At 37.0% G+C, this 23499-nt stretch overlaps 1 protein-coding gene across 1 annotated transcript; it reads left to right on the top strand.

Moving 5' to 3' along the window:
• The first annotated feature begins 1025 nt into the window (after positions 1-1025).
• On the top strand, positions 1026-22579 carry UFL1 (UFM1 specific ligase 1). Its single transcript, XM_066545925.1, has 19 exons — positions 1026-1116; positions 1809-1954; positions 2816-2844; positions 3593-3690; positions 4520-4634; positions 4878-5008; positions 5646-5704; positions 8985-9131; positions 10228-10403; positions 11091-11270; positions 11574-11694; positions 13964-14086; positions 15779-15899; positions 16786-16949; positions 18035-18165; positions 18305-18385; positions 19141-19226; positions 19662-19842; positions 20536-22579. Exons 1-19 carry the CDS (start codon positions 1040-1042, stop codon positions 20746-20748), a joined length of 2379 nt encoding a protein of 792 aa, XP_066402022.1. The 5' UTR covers positions 1026-1039; the 3' UTR covers positions 20749-22579.
• The last annotated feature ends 920 nt before the right edge of the window (positions 22580-23499 follow it).

The following is a 23499-nucleotide window of genomic DNA, read 5'->3' on the forward strand; positions in this document are numbered from 1 at the left end:
TGTCAGGGATAGTGAAACAGCAGCTACGCAGGAAGCAGCAAGAAATCTGGAAGGACAAGGACAGAGCCTCAACAGCACAAACCCCATTCCCGGTGCTGGGCAGCTGGCAGTGTCCTGCTGCTGTCCCCCCCGGGAGGTGCCGGGCACCGTGTCCTGCTGCTGTCCCACCCGGGAGGTGCCGGGCACCGTGTCCTGCTGCTGTCCCGCCCGGGAGGTGCCGGGCACCGTGTCCTGCTGCTGTCCCGCCCGGGAGGTGCCGGGCACCGTGTTCTGCTGCTGTCCCGCCCGGGAGGTGCCGGGCACCGTGTCCTGTTGCTGTCCCGCCCGGGAGATGCCGGGCACCGTGTCCTGCTGCTGTCCCACCCGGGAGATGCCGGGCACCGTGTCCTGTTGCTGTCCCGCCCGGGAGATGCCGGGCACCGTGTCCTGCTGCTGTCCCACCCGGGAGGTGCCAGGCTCTGGTGGCTGAGGCTCCCTCGGCGCGCCCCGCGGCGAGAGCCCTCCCTGTGCAGTGCCCTCTGCCATCGCCACGGGCGAGTCAGCTCCAGATAAGCGCCCAAAAGGCCTTTAAGTCTGTGGGGCTCACCTCTGGTCTGACAGCTAAATCAATTCAGCTCGCCGCTCGCCGCGTAACAGCGATCCCGCTAAGCGGCGACACTATTGACCTCAGACCCAACTCGCGGTCTAAATTTCATTTCAGGTTTCGCTAGTGGCATCTCCTAGCGCGCTTCACGCTGAGAGCTGGGCTCACAACAAAGGCCCCGCTGCGATAGCCCCGAACGGAGCGACCGCTTTCGGGCCGTCGCGGGCAGCACAGCACAGCTACTGCCGTGCCCGCCCCGCCGGGACCCCGCTGCTAAAACCAACCCCGACTGCGGAAATCGCTTTTTGCTCCTTTTCCCGTGGTTGGCTTTTGTTCCGTTTTCAATGACCCAGCCCGCGCAGGGGCGCCTCCGTGCCGCGGGGCGGCGCTGCGGACGGAGGCCGGCCCCGCTCGCTGCGCGCCGCCGCCCGGCCGCGGCTGACGTGTCGCTGCGCCATGGCGGCGGCCTGGGAGGAGATCCGGCAGCTGGCGGCTGATTTCCAGCGGGCGCAGTTCGCCGAGGTAGCCCACAGGTGAGCAGGGCGGCGCCCGCACCGCCTGCCGCGCCCCTTCCCCGCGCCCCTTCCCCGCGCCGGCCGCCCCTTCCTCCGCGGCCCCCGGTCCGGGCACCCCGCGGGGCCCGGCCCAGCACGGCCCCTCTGCCGTTCCCTGTGTCAGTGCTGGAGCCCCGCGTCCTTTCAGGGACTCCAGAGTACGGGCAGGCCCAGGGAAGCGACTGAGTGTGTTATCACTGCTAAGTTGGAGTTGCTCAAAATCATCACGGCTTCAGTGCTCGGTTTCTCCCTTCTATCTGCTTGACTACTTGAGGCCGTTGCCCAGAACTTGTTTTTCTTAAAGAAAAATAAATCCGAAATGCGCGAAAGTAAAATAAAACTGCACAGAAGTGTCATAGACGCGAATTCTTTAATTACAGGTGTTCCTAAATTCACCAGCAGGTGGGTTCTCATAGCTGACGGTTCTCATAGCTGTTCAGGAGGAGAGTAAAAGTTTTGGAGAGATGGCCTGCTCAAGTGAAACCATATGGATGATTTGGTGGGTGATAAGCAGGATACAGACATTAATTTCTTAGTCTGAAAAAGTACATTCGCAAAGAACTGCAAGCAATCTTCATTGTACTTCCCATGTGTAGTGTGTTTGAAACTTTAAAGGTAATTTTAGCAAGTACTTGCGTAGAATAACTGCTGACTCCTTCTGCTTCTGATAGATTGTCAGAACGGAACTGTATAGAAATTGTCACAAAGCTGATAGCAGAAAAGCAGCTGGAAGTAGTGCACACACTTGATGGCAAGGAGTATGTCACTCCAGCGCAGATTAGTAAGGAGATCCACGATGAGCTCCATGTTTCTGGTGGTAAGTGTGGCACTTTCCTTCTTCCTTTGAATTTGGAAGTTAATTTTGAAGGCTACAGAAAGATTTTGAAAGTTTTCAGTACTCTTAATCTTTCAGAAAAAGTTAGTTTGCTTCATCTACACATTAATTCTCCTACTGCTCTTTTATTTTCACTTCAGATCTGTGTCAGGCTCTTAGATAAGCATATCAAGATAGGCTATTTGGTTTATTTTCACCCATGTGGAATTTCTGACATAAAAGTTCTATAAAAATCCTTTTGAAGGAAATTCGATGTTTTAATACAGTTGGTAGCTGGCCAGGATCTTTGGCCCTGTCTTGGAATTTCAAATTTATTCTCCTTTCACACCATTGGTAATAATAATATTTGTAAATTTTCATTGAGAAGTTCTTTTATTTTACCAATGTGAAGAGCCACTTGCATTGAAAGATATGACTTAGATATATAAGGAAGTTCAGATAGCTTTTTGTTGATGGCTTTAATGAGCAGGCAGTGTATTGTACTTTGAGTTGTTCTTAAGGGTGAATTTCACAGAGTCATATGTTCAGAGAAATTAATTTCTTATTATGTCCATACAGGTTAGCCATTTTCTCACTGTTTCCACAGGTTTGCCTCAGTTTGTGTTTTGCCATGGTGTATCATACCAGTGAGACAGCTTGGACTGAATTAAAATTTGCTGGGTTTTTTGTTAGTAGCATCATGTAAAGGTAGAAAGTTTTAACAATCTCTGGGCACTCATGGACTGGTTTAATTGGTCTACAGAAAAAGTAATTAAATCTTTTGTGCACAATGATCTGTACTTTATTCTAAACCTATTCAAATATGTTTCATGTACTAAAAGTGTGTTTTATCTTTTCTTGAAGGTCGAGTTAACATTGTTGACTTACAACAGGTAACTTTCGTAATAAAAACTTTATACTTCTTTATTTTCTTCACCATGTATAATGTGAATATGGAGTTCATTAGTTGTACTCCAGCTAAGTTAGTTTTTTAAAACAGAACAAATTTTATGAAGAGCTGGTAGCTCATGTCAGGGTACTGCAGATTACTTAATCTGTCCATTTATTGCTTTATTGAAACCTCTCTGCTTAGTGATCATCTAGGACTTCTGAAATCACTACTGATAAATACACTTTTTCTTTATGAACTCTTTCTTTGTAAACTAAGGAGGGCAGACAGAAAAGAAATATGTTACCCATTTAAATTTAAAGCTGCAGGAGCCTGCATAATTAACTTTGCATGCCTCTTTGAATCTGTCCTCTTCCTTCATTATTCTTTGTGTCTCCACTAATCTTTGTCCTGCAGTAGTCTTCCTCTGTGGCTAATTTTTCCTTCAGGCTTGAGCAAAATTACTTGGAAACAGAAAATCTTTCTAAAAGCCAGTTTCCTATTTTGTCTTACTGCTTTCTGGTATTTTTTTATTATATAGGTTTCTTTTAACCCTGTAGCAGTTGCAGAGAGAGGTTTTTTCTCTAAAGGATTGCTGCTTTATTCCAAAACTGTATTCAAAACTGTGTTTGTATGCAATAGTATAAAAAATAAGAGCAGCTTTCCTCAAGATATAGGAATGTGTAACTAATATCTCAATGTTTGAGAATGATTTTCAATTTAAAGTTCTGATAAGAGGGGGTTTTTTTTAGGTGATAAATGTGGACCTTCTGCACATTGAAAACAGAGCTAATGACATTGTTAAATCTGAAAAAGGTATTCAGCTTGTACTCGGACAGCTTATAAATGAGTGAGTACCTTCAGGAGCAATATGTATAATTCATACTGTGCTTATTTTTTAAAATGCAGACTAAAACTTAGTGTCCAACCTTTGTTGTTTCTGAAGTTAAATCCATTTTTCTTGGCTGATCTTAGAGCTGCTTGGTGGTGATCAGTGCTACTCTTGGCAGGTGAGACCTATCTCAGCAAAGCATCCAGTGAATCCACGGTGTAAAGGCCCTACTGAACGTCTTTGTTCAGTGTCCTGCCTTTAAGAGGTTTCATTTCTTACCCAGTGTCTTTGTGCACAGCAGCCAGATCTCATTTGTCTCTGGCTTTGCTGTCTGCCTCAACTATTGACAAACCTCCTACCTCTTGTTTAACCTCAGAAGCCTAAGATGTTTGAGCTAGTTATTTCATGGCTTCCCTGATTACCACTGAAGTAATACTCTTATGGGGCTGTCCTTTTTATTGATTGAGCTTCAGGATCTGTTCTTGTCAAAGAATATGAAGTACCTGGCTCTCTTGAAATATCTAAGACCTGTCTTACTTACTTAAGCTGTTTTCCAATTTTCATTGACATTGTTTTCCTCTTTCTCTTGCTTGAAATTTTCATACAAGTAGATAAATGCCCCATCTTACTACTAGCTACCTGCTTAGCAGGCTTTAAAAAAAACCCACACCTTTTCCCTTACACTGTTCTGCTTTATTTATTTAAAATAACTTTCAGTTTATTTTTGCAAAGATGTAACAGAAAGAGGTGTATCAAAAGAGGTCAGTTATTCAGTATGTGATCTTGAGGTTGACTTTGAATGTCACACCTAATATGTTGTCTTTTCTTTTTCTCGTTTTTACTAAAGGAGTTATCTGGATCAATTAGCAGAAGAAATAAATGATAAACTACAGGAAACTGGCCAGGTGACAATATCAGAACTCTGCAAGGCATATGACCTTCCAGGAGACTTCCTGTTACAGGTGATGAAAGCCATCAACCTGGCAAAGGCAGGATTGGTTGTGACCACCTTCTTTCTTTATCTTTGCAATATCCATGGCTTTAAGTCACCATTTTGTACAAAATTAATACAAAGGTTAAATCTTCGTTTTCATGGTGCATCTGCAAACCATTCTTCTGTTTTCTGCAAAGTTTTCTGTCATTGGATACCCATATATCTGATGGAAGAAGGCATGCTTAGAAAAGCTTAATTTTTCTATTTACAGGCATTATCCAGGCGTTTGGGCAGAATTATTCATGGACAACTAGACCAGGAAAACCGTGGGGTGATTTTTACGGAAGCCTTCGTGTCCCGCCATCGAGCACGCATTCGTGGGCTCTTCACCGCGATTACTCGGTAAATTGCAATGCTGCAACCACATATTAAAATATTTTTGCTGTAAGTCTTTATGGTCCAGATTCACTTGTGGTTGAAAAAGAAAAAGGACCTATGGGTAGATTCCCCTAAGTGTAGTAAAATTCCTGGGACCAGTTCTCAGTTACATTAGACTCACTTGTTAGAAATAGGGACTCACTTTTGGAAAACAAGGGAAGTATTGTTATACTGTATATAACAATATACTGTTATATTGTTATATACACTATACAACATATATTAGTGTTTTGGCTGAAGAAATTGTTACTCTGTAGTTCTTTTATTACTTTGTAGAATATCTGTTCTCTTGTCACTCCACTGCTGCTTAGTTGGACACTACATATGATTATAGATAAGTTTTTCATATTAAATCAAATTTTTATGCCACTTTGTAGGAAGAGGAAAACTTAACAAAGCAGAAGTTTCCTTGCAATAATTATCATGGCTTTTGTGTTATAACTTCACAGTAATTCAGAATTAAAGCCTTGTAAGCTATTTTAAACATCAGTGTAGTACCCGGAGGCTGTGTTCATCTATAACAACCTTTCTTATTTCTGGATTCTCCACATCAGTTGCATATAATTAATTTATATTTTGTTTTTCTTTTTTTTTTCCCAAGGCCTACACCTGTAAGTAGCTTGATCACTCGGTATGGATTTCAAGAACATTTACTTTACTGTGAGTTTCATTCAGAATATTTTGTGTCTTTGTTAGGAAATCCATTCTTCATTATTAAAAGTGTGCTTTCAAAGAAGCGTTTTAGCACATAGACTTAATTCTGAAATACAGAACAATGTGTTTCTCTTTAGTGTAGAAAGTATTAAACCCTTTGTGCTATCCATCACTGAAGGGATGTTCTCCATATCCAGAGCAATGAAAACATTTGTTGACGAGATGCCTCTGGGGACAGAATGATGCAAGAAGTACAGTACTTATTTATTCATCTCTTTCATTATTTGCCCTTAGCTACTAGCAGTTTTATCAGTGAAGCACACAAAAGGGGACAGATTTTATGTAGCCAAATAGCATTAATTGCTCAGGATTTTATTTACTGACTTTTTTCTGTGATAATGGAGGCTAAGCTTTTGTTGTACTCTTAGTTGAATGACTTTATATGCTGAGAGATAAAACATATCCTTAAACTGTTTGCTTTTATTTTCCTTTTCTAAGTATAAATGCATAAAGATCCCCTATTCAGCTACTGAAATCTTTAGGCTCTACTTGTTTGTCACTTTGTGTGCCCTCCCCAATCTCTCAAAAATGCTGCTTCAAGCATCATTAGTCTTCTGTGCTGGCTGACCAAGTGCTACTGGTCTTCTAAAATCTTTCAATGGTTTTCTATCTCTTCTCCTGAACCTTAATGCTTCTCTTGATTGGGTATTTTTGCCTTCAGGGCATTGTTCACTTCAGCTCCACTGTAGTATCTCTCTGTTTATCCTGTTGTTCTCCACCACAAGCTTATTCTATAAAAATTAAAATCCTAGCACTTAAAATCATATAAACAGTCTACTTTCACATGATCAATTTAAAATTTCTGTCTTTTTTTATGTGCCATCCAAGTTTTCATAGATTAAAGGGAAAATCTGTGAAATTGCATTATAATAATGTTTCAATACCCAGCAAATTTCAGTGTTTGGTTACAGTCTATTTCAGATAAGTCCTCAAGTACATCATCATGTTTTGATGATGTACAGTGTTAATTGGATTTGAAGTTCTGGTATTTTCCTGACACCACTGAGCATCACAATACATTCTTCTAGTATTTCCATGGGGTTTTTTTAGTGACTTTCTTCATTCTTTTCTTTAGTTTTTTTTTTACTTTCTCTCATTACCTCTGCAGTTTCTAAGTTTCAAAGAGCTTTTTATCTTTTTATTTGCTGCCAGATTTTATTGTGTCCATTTGCTGAGATACCATTTCTATTTCACAAATGTTGCAGACTTGAAAAATACCTTTTAATGATGTTACTTTTTAGCTTTTTATGTCTGTCGCTGTTAGACGTGTGTTTAATAGTGGTCATCAGTTTTCTATCTCTTCCAGAATAAAAATGTAAGTTCAGTGTAATATTTGTATTATTTACAAACAGCTATTATTTAATCAATACTTGAGTTTAAACAGGATAAATATTATTCTTTGGTTCTTTCACATAGATAGGCTGCTATTAATTTTAAGCCCTCATAAAGTTAAAATAAAAAGTAGTTTTAGAAATGAGAAACTCTTCAGGTTAAGACACTAATTAGAAAGCAAAATGAAGTAACAGATGTTATTCATTCCTGGGCATTATGTTATTGGTGTAGGACTGGCATGGAGGGACACTTAACATCTTTGTCAGACTGATGATGCACTAGGGCACTGCAAACTATTTGGTCACCTTTAAAAATAAATGAGAATTCATGGTAGTTCTACAGTTTTGTTTTAAAACAAAATACTGTCTAGACATAATTGCAGCAATGGTCTGTGAAATCACTGAGAGCACCTCCTCTGCCCTGGAGGTTTAGAACTGGCACTTGATAAAATACAGAATTTAATTGATGTCTTCATTTGACTTCTTTTCTTCGGACATCTTCTTTCCATAAAGAATAGATTTTTTTTCTTTTCCTTCATGAATAGATTTTTCAACCAATTCTGTGGAGTTCTAGGAAAGTCTAATTATTTTTCTTAAAAACTTTGAATAAAAAGAAGTTGAAATTGCAAACAGAGAACCATTCTGTATTATCTGACAATTGCTTAAGTGGAACAGACAGCTTGACGCTATTTTCTAGGGCAACTAAAATATTAGGAAGGACAAAAAACTAAATTTATTTCCAGAATTGGTCTTAAAAGTTCCATTTTATTCGATGTAACTGAACCATGGCAGAACATGATTTCTGGCTCTTGTCTTAAATTACATAAAGCTATATCTTGTTTAAATCAGTTTCTCTTTCTGCTGCATTTTTTCAGTGTAAGTATTGTTCAGCTTTGCTAGTGGCGGTTGTGTTCAATAGCTGCTAGCTTATAGAAGCTTATCTACACTATGGGCATATCTGACAAAAACTATCATGATTTGCTATGCACTGTTTCTTCTGGAACTGGGCTTTCAGGTAAACTTTAATGCATAAGTGAGCTAAACCTCTGTGTGCTGTACTAAGCATGTTGAAGTGTTGATTGCTGCTTCTATTTAATGCAGAAGAAGTCTTGCCATGTGATACCATTTAATGTTTTGTTCCAGAGTAAAACACATCTTTTAATGAAATAGAAATGAATATAAACTGAGTATTAGAAAAAAGCCATCTGGCAAAGCTCTGGAAATCAGCAGAGTTAACAGCTGATGTCACTGATTTTTTAAAATATATCTCTTGTATTACAGAAAGGCAGAAGCAGATCATAGGAGGCAAATCAGATATTCCTATGCAATTTAAATGGATTTAGAGAATCTTATTTAGCATTGAGAAGTGCTTAGTACTTCGGTACTACCAGTTACCAATATGCTTTTTGTTAGCAGTATTCTCAAGAGGTTATTATTGGCCACTGTGTTATGCAGTTTAGGTAATGACTTTTCATGTAATTTTCTGCATTCAGATTTTTTTTCCATTTTGGTTAATGTGCAAGCAGTGAATTCAAAGAAAAATTACTATTAAAATGCTATTATATTTTACTCTTCTGGCCAGAGAAAGATTCTTCTATGTCTGCATTTTTTAAATTAAAAGCTAAAAGTGCCCAGGTACCTATTCAATAAAAACCATTTTGATCCTGCCATTGTGGCTCACTCTTTAGAAACATTGTCTGATTTCCAGAGCTTTTGTGAAGAAATTCTCATAAGTGTTAAAAATAATTGATAGAGCTTGGCAATGTTTCACAAGAACAAGCACAAACTAATTGGTGGAAAAAAAGGAGAAACAAACCAGGGAAAATAATTACTATCTTTTGATTAATGGATATACTAACTTAGGAAACATCTCTTAATTTATTTTCCTCTTGTAGCTTTGCTAGAAGAACTTGTTAATGCTGGTCGTCTGAAAGGCACCGTGGTTGGTGGGAGACAGGATAAGGCTGTGTTTGTTCCAGACATCTATTCCAGAACACAGAACAAATGGGTGGATTCCTTTTTCAAGCAGAATGGTTACTTAGGTAATTATCTATACTCTTACAGATAAAATAGCTTTCTAAAACTAGTGTAGGTAATTGGTCTTACCTTAATATAGCTAGTGCTTAGGGTGAAGCCTCACAAGGAGAAGTGTAAACCAATGCAGTGGCTGATACTCCTTTGCTCAAAGACCATCTTGCTCATAATGATGTGTGTTACTTTATCACAATGAACTGTATTTCAGCAGAGGGGACCATACTGGTAAACAGTAACTATTTCTCACAAACAATTACAAATGCTGGTTTTGTTACTGCTCTGAAGACATTGATTAGCCTGCTCATTGTAGACTTTTCAGATCATCGTGGCTGGAGTTTCAGGCCAGATGTCCAGATTACAACCAAACTTTGGCTGCTAATAGTCCAAGCATGCAGTGCTCAGGAAGAACTTTTTTCCAAAATATTTGTAGAACTGCAGTGAGTAGCACTAGTGTCCTGATTTGAATCCAGACAACTGTATCTAACTTCCAGCTGAGTGATGCTGGATGATGGTGTTTTGAAACACCACAAGCTGTGGGAGAATGTGGATCTGAATAAAGAGAGGAATGTCCCCTTATGGTCCCAAATGGTCAGGCCCAAAGTAGCAGTTATTCTTGCAGATTGAAAAGGTTCACCCTAACTTAAAATGATAGTATTAACTGTTTCTGTAATACTGCTTGACTGATGGAGTGTCTGTCAGTCTTTGAATGTTTTCTCCACCTCTTAAGTATAAACTGCTAAATAGTTGAAAGCAAAACACTTGGACACTGTATGTATTGTAAATATTGTTCATTATATATTAGAATACTTTGGAAAGATACAACTGCAAATATAAACTTAATGGTATAAGAATCAGAAAAAAAACAATTTTCTAAACTCAGATCAAAGTCACATCCATGATTTAATCTTCATACTTCCATTAGCAACATTTAGATGTAGCTTGTACTGAACTAAGTTTTAGGTCAGCATTAGCTAATGGCTGCATTTACTTGTGTAAAAAATATGTGTAACACTTCATTTCTTGCTTTCAAAATAAAGTCATCCCATAAGATCTTGTATGTATATGAAGGCACTAAATTTTAACAGACATATATCTGTTTTATAGAATTTGATGCATTGTATAGACTTGGCATCCCTGACCCAGCAGGCTACATTAAAAAAAGATACAAGTCTACACAACTCTTATTTCTGAGAGCAGCTTGTGTTGGTCAAGAGATTGTGGATCAAGTTGAAGCCTCTGTGGAAGAAGCCATCAGCTCTGGAAACTGGATAGATGTAGCAGTAAGCAATCCTTTCAATTGCTCTTGGATTTATTTATTTTTTCTTATTTTTGTGTCAAATGACACTTTATTGAAACTACATTTATGTGTAATGAAATTCAATGTTGTCAAAGAAGAAAATTCAGTCTAATTAAAATGACAAGTAAAAGGGCATTATTTGCCTTTGATTTGATCTGAACAAAAACAGGGGAAGGACATACTTGCATTCAGTTTATAGATATGTAAGACTAACTTTCATTTCAAAACTAGTGTATTTCTCTACTAGAGAGCAATATATTCTGCTAGGCTTTTTTTTTTTTTTTGAGAAAATGTCTAAACTAAATGCTTACAACACTTTTGGTGAGCAGAGGGATCTTAGCCACTTTGTCCTAAGTCCTAATTTTAAGCCTTACAGCACTACCTTTGTTGCTCTTAAGTGATGCTGCTGCTGTTGTGTGTTTGGTGTTGCTTTGTAGCAGTTGAGCTTCGTTTTGAAGAAGTTGCCATGCATTTGCCCAGAGGTAACACATATTTCTAGAGCAATGTGGGTTTGCCATGTTAGAAGATTTAAAATAGTGTGTAGTCTTAAATTAGTAGCTTAATTTGAAAAGTGCAATGCTTTCTAAATAGTTAGTAGGTGTCAAAAGGCCTGTGTCTATTCTGTTTATCCACTTACAAGGCTGTTGTATTTTAATTTCCTTTACCCTAGACCCTTCTGCCCAGCTCATTGTCAGTAGAAGATGTTGGGATTTTGCTCCAGCAAGTGATGAGATCTTTAAACAAAAGCTCTTCAGGTTTAGTCTTCAGTGACACCATTGCAGTCAGTGAGAAATTTCTAAGCAGCTGTGCTGACCTCTTTTCTGATCTGATGCAACAGAAAGCAGAAAAGGTACAGTAGGTTTTTTGTTGGTCAAGATAGAGTGAGCATGGAGTGTTGGAGTAAAGCTTATGGGACTTTCCAGTCACTGTTGCAATTTCTGTACATCTCATCTGAAATGCAACTAGAGAAGAAGCAAGACAAATGAACAACAGGTTTCTATATTTAATGGGTGTAATTTATATTCTGGTGCGCTCAGGAAGTCCAGTCTTGTGTTGCACTTGGAAAATGTGATGTTTGATTTGTGCCAGCTGGCTTAAATGTTTCTTCCATTGCTGTATCTTTTTGCTATGATGTGCATGTTCTTCATTTTAGGAAATTAAAAACAACCCTGTTAATTTAATCACTGAAGAGGATTTAAAACAGGCTTCTTCTTTAGAGAACTCATATGCTAATAAAAAAGACAAAAAGGATGAAAGAAGAAAGAAAGCAGCAGGTAAGATATCAATATTCAGCTTAAGAAAAAAGAAACAAACCTAATTTGTTTTATCTCTTAAATACTCAAATATAAAGTTAGTATATTTTTTAGTCCATTAAATGCTTCCAGTCTGTTGCTTAAGATATTTAAGAAATAATCCAGCTGCTTACCATTATACTGTGGATATGCATACATCTCAGCTATGACCACGAGAATTAATTTCAGACTTAGAAATGCAGAGGAAGTACTATAAAGGACTCTTGAGTTAGTTCAACACAACTAACTGTTTTTAGAAGCAAGGAATCCTTGCTTCATTTATTATTTTATACAGTATGATCACACAAGACTGAATAAAAGCAGTATTAGCTCATGGACCTCTGTACTATGTTTTATTACACAGAATAGATAAAATTTTAATCTCCATTTTTCAAGGGTCCAGGAAAATTAATATGTTTCTTATTATTAGTCTTTGGATGCTAATTCCAAAATAACTTTGTCTAAATTTAGAATGAGTTTTTGGGATTTTTTTTTTTGAGGAATACTTGTCATCTTTTCTGAGAAAACCATGCCATGGAATTTTCTGGTTTTGCACATGTAACAGTTACTTGGGGATTTAGACAGTTTACTTTGAGGTATATTCTGGATTAAATTAATCCCAAACCTTACTCCATTTGTGTGGTGACTGTTTGGAATAGATTTCAGTTGAAGGAAGAATGAATATATGTGGCTTTAACCCTTTGAAATCTTTCTGCTTTTTAAACCAGTATTCAGTCTGAAGACTGTTAGTCCCAAAAACTTTGTGTGATTCTTGTGCTGTTGCAACACAGCTGAGCAATCTATGTTGAACTCACTTGCAGAGTGTTATTGTGCTTCTGAAAGTAAGAGAATTAGAGCACTGGTATCAGCATCTGGCCTGATTCAATATACTCCTCTGCAAAATAGAACATTCTGATCTTAAAAAAAGAGCATGAGTAGGCCTGAGTTGACATGGAAATTAAACTTATTCTTGACACAAGAGATGGCAGATTTTTCTAGGCCATAGCTAAGGTAGAGAAGCTTGGATCTTTAATTGAGCTGTCATAATAGAATGACTTCAGTTTCCAGCCCCTTGAGGAGTGAGACTCTACTGAGCCTGTACCATGTGTCTAGACAAATTCATACCCACAGGTAACATGCTGCACCATCAGCAAGCACTACCCTGAAATGTTTTATCATGGACTGTTATGTGCATTACCTAAAAACACCCCAACATAGCAGTTTTTATGTAATGTAATTACTGTAACACAGTCACATTTCAAATAAGTTTGTGAAAAGCACTGTTTTTTTGGCTGTTCCTGCAGAGTGATGCTTAAAAATCCATCTATGACATGTAACAGATGCAGTTAGCTTTTTAAGTAAGAGCACCATGTCTTTGTGTTTCCTTTTCTCAAAAAATAGTAGTTACATCATGTAGTTACTTGAAACTGAGACCATATTTAAATGGAAAAAACCCCCACTTTCTCAAGGCATAGTGTATATATGTCTAGCACCATGGAGTTTTAAGTTTCTTCCAAGTGAAAAAATAACAGAAGAGGCTGTGAAAAAGGGAAGAAAGAGCAGAACAGCTTGCCTTGTGGAGAGGGACTGTATAGCAAGTTGAGATTCTGTCTGCAGTTGCATACATTGATGCAGGACTTCTGGACAAAGTAATTTGTTATGTGTGTCAGAGCTGCAACATCCCATTACTCTGTAGTCATCTAGGAAAAGTCGAAAAAGATCAAGTGATCGAGTTAATTGAATGTGTGCTTCCAGTAATATTTTGGGTAAGTGCTTGTAGTGTAGGATTCTTTCTCTGAAAATTAACAAAGTTACATTATCTAACATAGTTTTTATAAGCTCAGTTATTTAGTATCATTGATTAAAAATGCTGAATGCTTACTGAGGTGCTGTTTTCAGCCGATAGAGATCCCCCATTATATTATGGACCCTGGTATCTCATCTGTTTTTAGCTGAAGCAAGATACTGCTCTTTTTATATTTTTTCTTACTTTATTATATGTGCATTTGATATTAGTGTTTGTGTTTATTAATGACATTAGGGTAAACAAAGCTTTGCTTCAGTTGCTTTTTTTCTTAAGAATGAAACTTATGGCCTTAAGATTCTGAAATATATGTTCTAGGTTGTGTTTAGAATCAGGTTGTGGTTTTCAATGCAGCATTAACAAGTAACATAGATAAATTACCGTGGTTTTGTAAACTTTTTAAGTGCTACAACTTTCCTGTGTACTAAGCAAGTAATTCCCCACCAGAGGGCAGTGGAAGCGTGAGAGGAGGAGGTGGTGGGAATGCCAGAGAGATAAAGATCAAGAAAACCAAGAAGAAAGGAAGAAAGGATGCTGACAGTGATGAAGAGTCACAAGGGACTGCCACAGGTTTGTAATTTTATTTTAGACACTACTTATTCATATCTATTCAACAGGGTTTAACTACTTTGTTTTTTTCCTACATGTCTGTTCTTCCCACACTGTTTAGATAGGGTCAGCTAAAATGTCAAGAAGATGAGAACACTATGTACTTAAAATTGTATCTATGGATCTGGTATTTAAATGAAATTGACATTACATGTTCACTGAACGGCATAACTTAGTCTTTAAAAAGGAAATTTAATTCAAAGAAATAATACCATTTTATATTCATTCTTTTATTTTATGTAGGAAATGCCATAGATTTTGGGGTGAATGTTACACTTGGTTTTTATAACACCTGCTGCATAGTGCATGATAAATGAATGGCCTAAATTAACAATAGCAATTAAACAGTTTTTTTCTTCATAGGGATAAAATATACAGTAAAAATTAATGTTTTGATAGTTTTAATATCGCTCCTTATTGGTGCCTGGTTCTCTATCTTCACTATTAAAAGGAATGGCTTGCTAAGTAAAAGCTAACATTGTTAGATTTAGAGCAAACAATGGTTGCAAATGAAGCAACCATGTTCTTTCTTTTGTTTGCTGCAGAACCAGAAATGTGTACTTCCATTTTTTATGTAGGATCGAGACTTTAAATACTGACTGAAAAATACTTTGAAACATGATATTTGATGTGTGAAATACACTGTAGTAATTTTGTTTGATACTGTTCTCACAGTGTACTGTAATTCTCATATAAATAGAATTATTTTTCAGGACTACTCAGTTACTGAGTAAAACAGTGTTCAGTCACTTTTGGTTTTTGGTGTAGGCTTTCTGTTCTTCCCTTATTGTTGTTTGTATTGCTTTATTATAATAAATAGCTTGAACCACGATCTCAAGGTAAACTCAGATTAAACCATTCAAATATAAATAAGGTCCCTTTTAAAACCTGATTTAACCTCCCTTTTCACTTGTTTATAAACTTTGTATGTTCATTACTGCTGCGGCACAACAAGGAATATCATTGATCTCCATACTTATGTGCACAATAAGCCTGTCTTAAGGTACATCTGGAACTTGTCCTTTTCTAGTTCTCTGTCATCATCCTGATCTCATGCTTATATGTAAAAATTCTACAGCACCCGGGAAAAGTTCATGTTTTGTGTGAAACTGAAATACAGATGCACTAAATTGTATGCATATAAGTTGCTTTTATTACAGGAACACCTTGTCTGATTTAATTTATCATGTGTCAGATTTTATACTGTAACCTCAAGTTTAGGACACTGTGTTACATGATTGTGTACCTTACCATTACTAAATGGAGTTTAAAATAATAAAAACAATAGCGTTGTGAAATCCTTCAAGTAGGAACACTCAATTCAGTTTTGGCACTTTATTTGGTCTTGGTGACATGGTTTCTAAAATAATGGGCCAAGCAGAAAAAAAGCATCACCAAAATTACATATCCTCATACTCTACTTCAGTTGTCTATTACAGAAACTTCTAAGTGATCAAAAGAGAGATTTTGTCAGTTTTTCACATGTGTAAAATTCCATTGTCATGTATAATCATCCTGGTTTTTCCATTGTTGATAAGCATTTCTTCTATGGAGGTTGGAATTTGAGGCTTTCCAGTGTCTCATGCCACAGAGTAATTGTAGCAATACTAAATGCAATGTTTTCTCAGTGAGTGTTATTTATGGCCACTACAGGTAGGAATAAGAAGCTGGAGTTCTCTTTCATGTCACAAGAGGAAATTGAGGAGGTTTTAAAGACCCGCATGCAGGATTGCCCTGAAGAGCTTATTACAGAAATTGCTGAACATCTAAGAAGGTAATTTCAATAATTCAGCTGGAGTTAGAAAATTTGTGATTCACTTCAGTTGAATCTATTCTTTGGTCTTTTTTCTTGCTTAGAAAAGAGGGCCTTGTTGATAGATGTGAACCACAATAGTCTCTTTCTGTACAGCTCCATGTTACACGTCTTATGTATTAGAAAGCTGTCCTGACACAGGAATGTGCCTCTGCTTAGCAGTACATGGTCCTGCAAGCTCATTTTCAGCTTCACAGGTGTATTTTCACCCACTTACATGGATCCATGCTGGGGTTTCACCTGTCCCATCTTCTGGACAGCCTTTGATACCTGATCATGTTTCCTGGCATCTGTGTCTCCACTGGTACCCATGAGAGTTGGATAGTAAGTTATGTTAGCAAACTGAGCTATGCAAAGATGAATAACTTCTTTTAAGTATGTTCCATACCAGAGAGAATGTGAATATGTATGTTCAGAGCAAAAGGAACATGAGATAAGACTGTAATAGCCAAGCTTGAATAAACCTGGAGTGCCACAGTAACTGCGTCTTTAGAAATTTGTCCAGAGGCCCCTGAAAGTTTGTGAATAGCATTGCTTCTGGAAATCCTTTTATCTTTCACATTGAGGATTGTGAAAACCTTGGCATATATTTACATACCATACATACTATAACATTAGAACATCTGCCATTAAGTCTATTTTAATTAATATTTTAATTTCCTTGTGGGGTTTTTTTTTCTGATTTTCATAATTGGCCTTTTGTTTATCTCACTGTTCTGTAGCATTCATGTGCCCATCATTTACTACATAATGAGGTCATTTTCTCTGTTGCTGATGTATTTTGGAAAACCTCATACAGTTTCACACTTTTCTCAATGTTTTCTCCTTTCTTCTTTCCTGTTCTAAGACCTTTGACAAAAACTTATCAGGAGGTTGTGCGTTCCGTTTTTACATCTTCAACATCTTCTTCTGGAGCCAACAGAAGACAGGCTATGAAGGACTTGCAGGAAGAATTCTCAAACCTGTACAACAACATTCGGTTATTTGAAAAGGGAGCAAAGCATTTCACAGGTGCAAAATACATACTTTGAAAAATGATTATGTTCATTGAAGGATGTTAAATTTATTCCAGAATCTACATTAAAGGTCAGACAGGAGCTAGAGTTTAAAAAGGAAAATCTAGAAAGAAAAAACTAGAGATGTGTTTAGTATGCATAACACTGCCTTTATGCTGAAGTGCATAGCTTTGCATAGTAGTTGAAATTCATTCTCTTTATTTCATATCCATATTCTGTTACCTTATGTCAAGGTAACTGTGTTCTTGTCTTTCCTTCCCAAGTGTTTGCATTCTTTCCAATTGTTCACTGTCCAGATGAAAAAAAAAAGGAAAATATTAGTATGCTCATTTTATTCTGTCAGCTGTGCCACTAATGAAAAAATTGAATACCACCTGATTCTAAGAAGCTGCTCTTTAAACCTCGTAGGTTTGATACTGAAAGTAGCTGCTGCTTGAGTATAGTCTGTCAGATTTGTTTTGCAGGGGGTTGCTCTGTAAGGTGTGACAGAAAAGTTAGCATTAGGAAAATACTGTAGACATTTCCAAGATTCTCTGCTGTATTCAGCTTTCGCCTAGAAAATTGCCTGTGGAAATCTAGCAGAAGGAAACATTAGCAAAACTACCTGATATTCCTGTATTTTGGAATATATAGAATTATTTCCCATTAGCCCTTGTTCTTGGGCATGTGTTCTGTAGCCTCTTTTTTTCCCCCAAATTCAGTATTTCAGTCTTGAAGTCACATGGCTGTTCTTCTATTTAACTGCTTGTCCTGCAGAATTTTCCTTTGTATGCTCTTGACTTGATCAATAGCACTGTTTCAAGAGGATTGTACAGGGTTGTTTACTGCTTTTACAGATACATCTTTGAAATACTAGCAATGCATTAAAATGTTCTTACAGACCTGAAAGCTCACATTTTTCACTGAACAACATTCCATAAGAATGTCACAGCAAATGAGGGATGTTATCTTCATGTATCCAGATAACTTTCTCATACTACTCATGGTTGATAGAATCCACAGGTAGGAAGGTGCTGTGATAACATCATAGGAATCAGATGACTATAACAAGTTACTTTAATCACTTATTTATTTTAACAGATGATACTCAGACTAACCTTGCCAAACACCTATTGAAGACTCTATGTACAGACATTACAAATCTGGTTTTCAACTTCTTGGCATCTGAGTCAATGATGACCACAGAAAATTACTCTACAATCACAAGTGAGGTACAAAAATAAAAGCTCCTTTCTAAGTCTCAAGTAGATCAGTGATATTTTTTCAGTAAGTAATTGCTTGACTTGAAATATGCCAACATCTAAAAAGATGATTAATATTACAGATTATTTCCATTCTTGTCCCATACAGGGCAGAATCAAGATTTTAGGTAAACTGCCAGAAGATACCAAAGGTCCTTTAACTAAACTGCATACTTCTCTGAATGGCAAGGTAAAAATCAAGTTCAGATTTTCTGTTTTGCTGATAGAATGCTAATAAATAGCTGACACACGTAGTTTAGTATGTAATCACTGCTGCTGTGAAGGTTGAAGGCAAAATAATCTTTTGTATTTTTGTAAGGCAGTGAGAGAAAGTGTGTTTTTGTATCTGTGAATGTTCAGAGATGAAAAGGTGATCTTACATTTTGATACTGATAGTCACCTTTGGCTCCTTGCTGCTATATGGAATCCAGTGTGCCTTTCATAGGCAGGTGAGAAGAGTGAAAAGTGAGCGAGAATCTCCAATCTAAAGTGGCTGATGTTTCTGTATTTTGTTCCCAGAGTTCTTGATGTTCTTCCATGTATTTCTTAACTAGTAAAATTATGGATAATTTAAAGAAACCCCAAACGTTCAGATTATGACAGTGTAGGCACAAGGAGAGTTATTTATTAATTCTTTTATGCAAAAGACCATACTGAGGTGTTTCTTAAGAAAAATATATATCTGTAAATAATTGTAGAACATGTATTCATTTTTAATTTTATTTCCAAGACTAATGAATTACAGTTCAGGTTAGTATTTAAGTACATGAACTGTTGTAAGATGATCAAAGGTAATTTCTACTAAATACATGTTACTTTCTCTTTTCTTCTGTAGTTTATTTCAAGTGTATTCACAATCATCTTTTGTGTGATTAATTGTGAACAGTAGTTAAACTTTTTTATAATCTGCAAACACAGATTAAATATTTCTATTATTTTTAATAGAGTATAGAAGATTTTCTTTCGTGCCTTGATTCTGCAGTGGATATTTGTGGTGTTATGGTGAAAAAAGGAGACAAAAAGAAGGAAAGGTACCTTAATTTTATTTATTCTATGAAATGTGGCTATACTGCTGAACAAATGTAGGATGGTTAGTATGGGAGCAGTCATACTCGGTGGGTAAGAGGCAGTCCTTCTTTCCAAACTGCTTAACTGAAAAATAGCAAGTCAAGCAGTTCTAAATCCATGGGAGAAGGAGAAGAGGAGAATTCACATTTAGCTAATTTTGTTGGCTCACTACCTTTCTATAATATAAATTCCCTAGGGGTCTTTCAAAATCTGAGCTATGCCAGTCATAGTTCTTTGGGTTTTTTTTTCAATTAACATTTTGGAATTCCACATAAATAAATGGTCAGAGGAGAAAATTAAAATTAATTGATGCTAAATAAGTTTTAGCATATGTGATCAACTACTATATGATAAAATCATAGAATCATATTTTTGTTTCATATATTCTTGTTCCTTAGGCAAGTCCTGTTTCAGCATAGACAAGCTCTGATGGAACAGCTCAAAGTCACAGAAGATCCAGCTCTTGTTCTGCACCTGACATCAGTATTGTTATTTCAGTTTTCAACTCACTGCATGCTTCATGCACCAGGAAGATCAGTACCACAGATCATTAATTTCCTAAGTGGCAAGATCCCAGAGGTATTCTTTTCTAGCTTTTTAAAGGGAAATTACCTTTTTTCTATGACAGAACATGAAAGTTGTGCCTTACACTATTTTTGCTGCATAAACCTGACACCGTTTGATTTCATGCCTAAACATTACTTTATGTGCAGAATATACAATTGCTCTTATCTGGACTGCATTGCAGATCAATCTCTTCAGGGATCTGTCATCAAATTTTTTTTATAAAATTAAAAATGTGTTATTAGTCCTTTGAATTAACCATAGGGACAGCTCTGTCTTGGGAGATATTACAATTCTTACAATGGAACGTTTTTACGTCTTTCCTCTGAGCCAGGACATGGTTGTATTTTAAACTTTTCTAGTCCAGTTTTAAAAAAAGATGTACCTCTTAAAGAGCAAATACATTGAAATTCTCTATTTTATACTGCTGAAACTGGTGATGTTTATTAACTGCATTGCTTTCATGCTTCACTGGTTTATTGTCCTGTTTTTGCAGCACTTGGATGCTTTCAGTTTTTTGCCTCTTTGAATGTCTCTCGAAATTTAGGTTGTCAAGTACTTGGTTAGAAATATATTTCTGTATCACTAATGCTCTTTGACCAAGAATGGGAGAATGCTTTTTAAAAAATTATATCTTTAATTATAGGTCTGTCTACCTTTTCTGTAACATTGACATCCCCTGGGTTTCTTCTCATTTTTTGCCCTCAGGATCAGTATTCGCTGATAGTCAAATACCATGGATTAGTGGTGAAACAATTGACCAGCCAGACTAAGAAAACTGAACACGGAGACAGTGACACAAAAGATAACATGGAAGAGGAGGAAGGAGCAGAAAGCATTCGAAAAGAGCTTCAGGAAATCACTACCTCTATCAAAGATCTTGTTCTCAGACCTAGGAAATTTTCTGGAACAGAGGAATGAAACTGCTACTCAGCGCATCCACCTCCATGATAGAGTTAGACTTTATTTTCTTCTATGCTGAACAGAAAGGACAACTGAAAATGCTTGACAGACTTTAAATTTGGCCTCTAGTAATTTGCAAATCACAGCCAGGGAACACAGTTGCTGGGTGATGGTGGCAAATGGAATTTTGTTACTTCTACAGTGTACTTCTAACACACATTAATGTAGATGTGGCAGAACGCAGTAGTGGATGCTTTGGGTACAAAACCAGTGGGGTTTTATTGGCATCCTCATGTGAGACCTGTAGAAATTACTCTTCAAAAAACAGTGTATTTTGTTCCATACACAGGCTGACAGTTTTACTTCTCTGATTTGGATTTGTAGTGAGATAAGGATCGCATATAAACCTGTCTATCTTAATTTCAAAGGCTGGCTTTAGAACGTATTCTGATACCTAACAGCACACCATCAAAGGCCATCTTTACTCTGGTATCATTAGTGAATGGTTTCAGTTTCTGTTCACTGGACTGCAACAGTAAAAACACTTTGAGTACGAGTGGATATCAATAAACTTAAGGGAAGTGACTCGCTACTAATACAAGTTTCATGAACATTCAAGTTCATGAACATCAGCACACTGATACTACTGATGTATTCTGCTAATGTCTGAATAGCTGTTCATTTAAACCTGTAATCCAGAAAAGGTGACTCTTTTGCATTGGCATTTTGGGAGCAGATAAATTCTGTTACACTTGCCATATTGTACATGCCGTGTGTTTATTCAGCAGACTTGTTGAGTGCTTAGTACGGTTCCCATAGCAGATAGAAACATTAGCATTCTGTCAGCTCTTGAGAGAACTTGTGTTCTGTTTATCCTGAGTTTCTTGAAAATAATGTAGTTCATGATCTTTCTACATAAGCTTCATAGACAGAAATACTTCTTCCCTCAAGTTTTTGTGAGCCTTATATTTACATTAATGGTACTTTGTCTTCAGGAAAGTACAAAAATGTGAAAAATTGAGTTCTATCACAATTGATGCCATAATTCTTGTATGGCAAATACACTTCTAAATTTATTTTGGAGAGAAGATAATTTTCAAATTTGAAATATCTATTTGAATTAACTTTTGTTACTTCAGTAATACCCATTGATTTCATGTAGGTAATTTCAGGGGGTTTGCATAACATCGAGGTTGAGTAATAAGAAATGAAAAACGTTCTTTTCACTAAAAATGTCATTCACTCATCCTTGCCAAAAGTAGTGCTCAAAGAGGGCAAATTCTGTGCAAATTCTGATCCATTCAAATTTTTCTGTTTTCCAACAATTCACATATTCTTGTGAGCTTAATCATAAACACATCCAATTGCAACAATTGAAGAGCCCAGGTGTGGAACCCCAGTAACAGAGTAACAAATGTTAAGGTAATTTTGGTGATGTAAACAATAGAATTTTACACATATTTAAAAGACAGTAATGTTTAACAATGTTCATGCCAATGCTGATCTTTTATCAGCCATGAGGCAAGAACAGTTTGAATTATAAGGCAGAAGCAAAGGCAGTTGTTTCTCTTTCCTTTGTGGGAGGTTATAACAGCTGACAGTAAAAGACAGTGGGGAATAAATGACAATAAATATTCAGGTTGTTGAACTTTGTTTAAGAAATGGTTTGTGTACCAGGAATAGGTTTGATTTCTTGCTATTTGGCCAGAATAATTAATAAGTTCCTATAATGAATGTAAACAATTTTATATGACATTGAGCTCTTTTGTAAATAATATGCTATATGAAATTCTGTATGCAAATAAGAAATTATTTTAATAACATTAAATGATGAAGTATTTGAAGAGCATTCTATTGACATCTCCAGTGTTTGATCATGTTGCAACTTGCAGCTTTCAAACAGCAGTAGGTAATATGCACTGTTAGACTTAACACACCATTCTGGGTGTCCCTGTGTTTTTGTTTGGTATAATAATCAACTTACTGCAGAATTTACTTTATCATATGTTCAACTTGCTATATTCCAGCCTATGCTATAGGAAGGGTTTAAAACATAGATTCTTTGAAGTAGCTACAATGGAAACACTTCAGTTCAGAGATATCTTCTGGCTACTAATGGAATTTGAGGAGACCTGGTTGAAAAACTGTCCCAGGTGTTTTTTCTTGATTTGGAAATTCAGTCTTTAGTTTATGATACAGAAGTATATCTTCTGAAAGAGAAAGAAAAGTAATTTTGCTAATTCACAGGGGTTTTTTCCTTTCCCTAGGAGGAATGTATGTGAGAGGAAGAGTAATCTTGTCTTACAAATCAGAGGTGCAGTTCACAAAACAAAAATGCCCTTTGGATTATCTAGGAAAATGAAAGGCACTACAAAGTATACAAATTAACACTTTTACTCTGGTTTCAAGTGTTAGTGTCAGCCTCTGACCTTCACTTGTGCTGTCTAAACACCACCATTACATTTTTAATCTCGTAAACTGACATGTATAGACGCATGGATGTGTCTGTACACACCTACTTAAAAATGGTCTCATAACCTTGTTTGCTGCTGCTCTCAGGTTGGAGTGGATGCATTAGCCATAGGTAGAGTAATGCCTGTCTCGGCAACAGCCTTGCCTTTCCTTCTTTTTACGTGGCAAAAGATGACACTTGTAGTTGGTTACTTCCAGATCTGCTGGAACTGAGCAAATTGTTGTTCTGTTAGAACTTTCAACTCTTTGTTGAAACTCTTTTGCAGCTTCTTAAAAAATTTGGTACAGGTTTCTAAA

This window comes from Molothrus aeneus, chromosome 3 (genome assembly GCF_037042795.1).
Source record: "Molothrus aeneus isolate 106 chromosome 3, BPBGC_Maene_1.0, whole genome shotgun sequence".
In the NCBI taxonomy this organism is placed as follows: Eukaryota; Metazoa; Chordata; class Aves; order Passeriformes; family Icteridae; genus Molothrus; species Molothrus aeneus.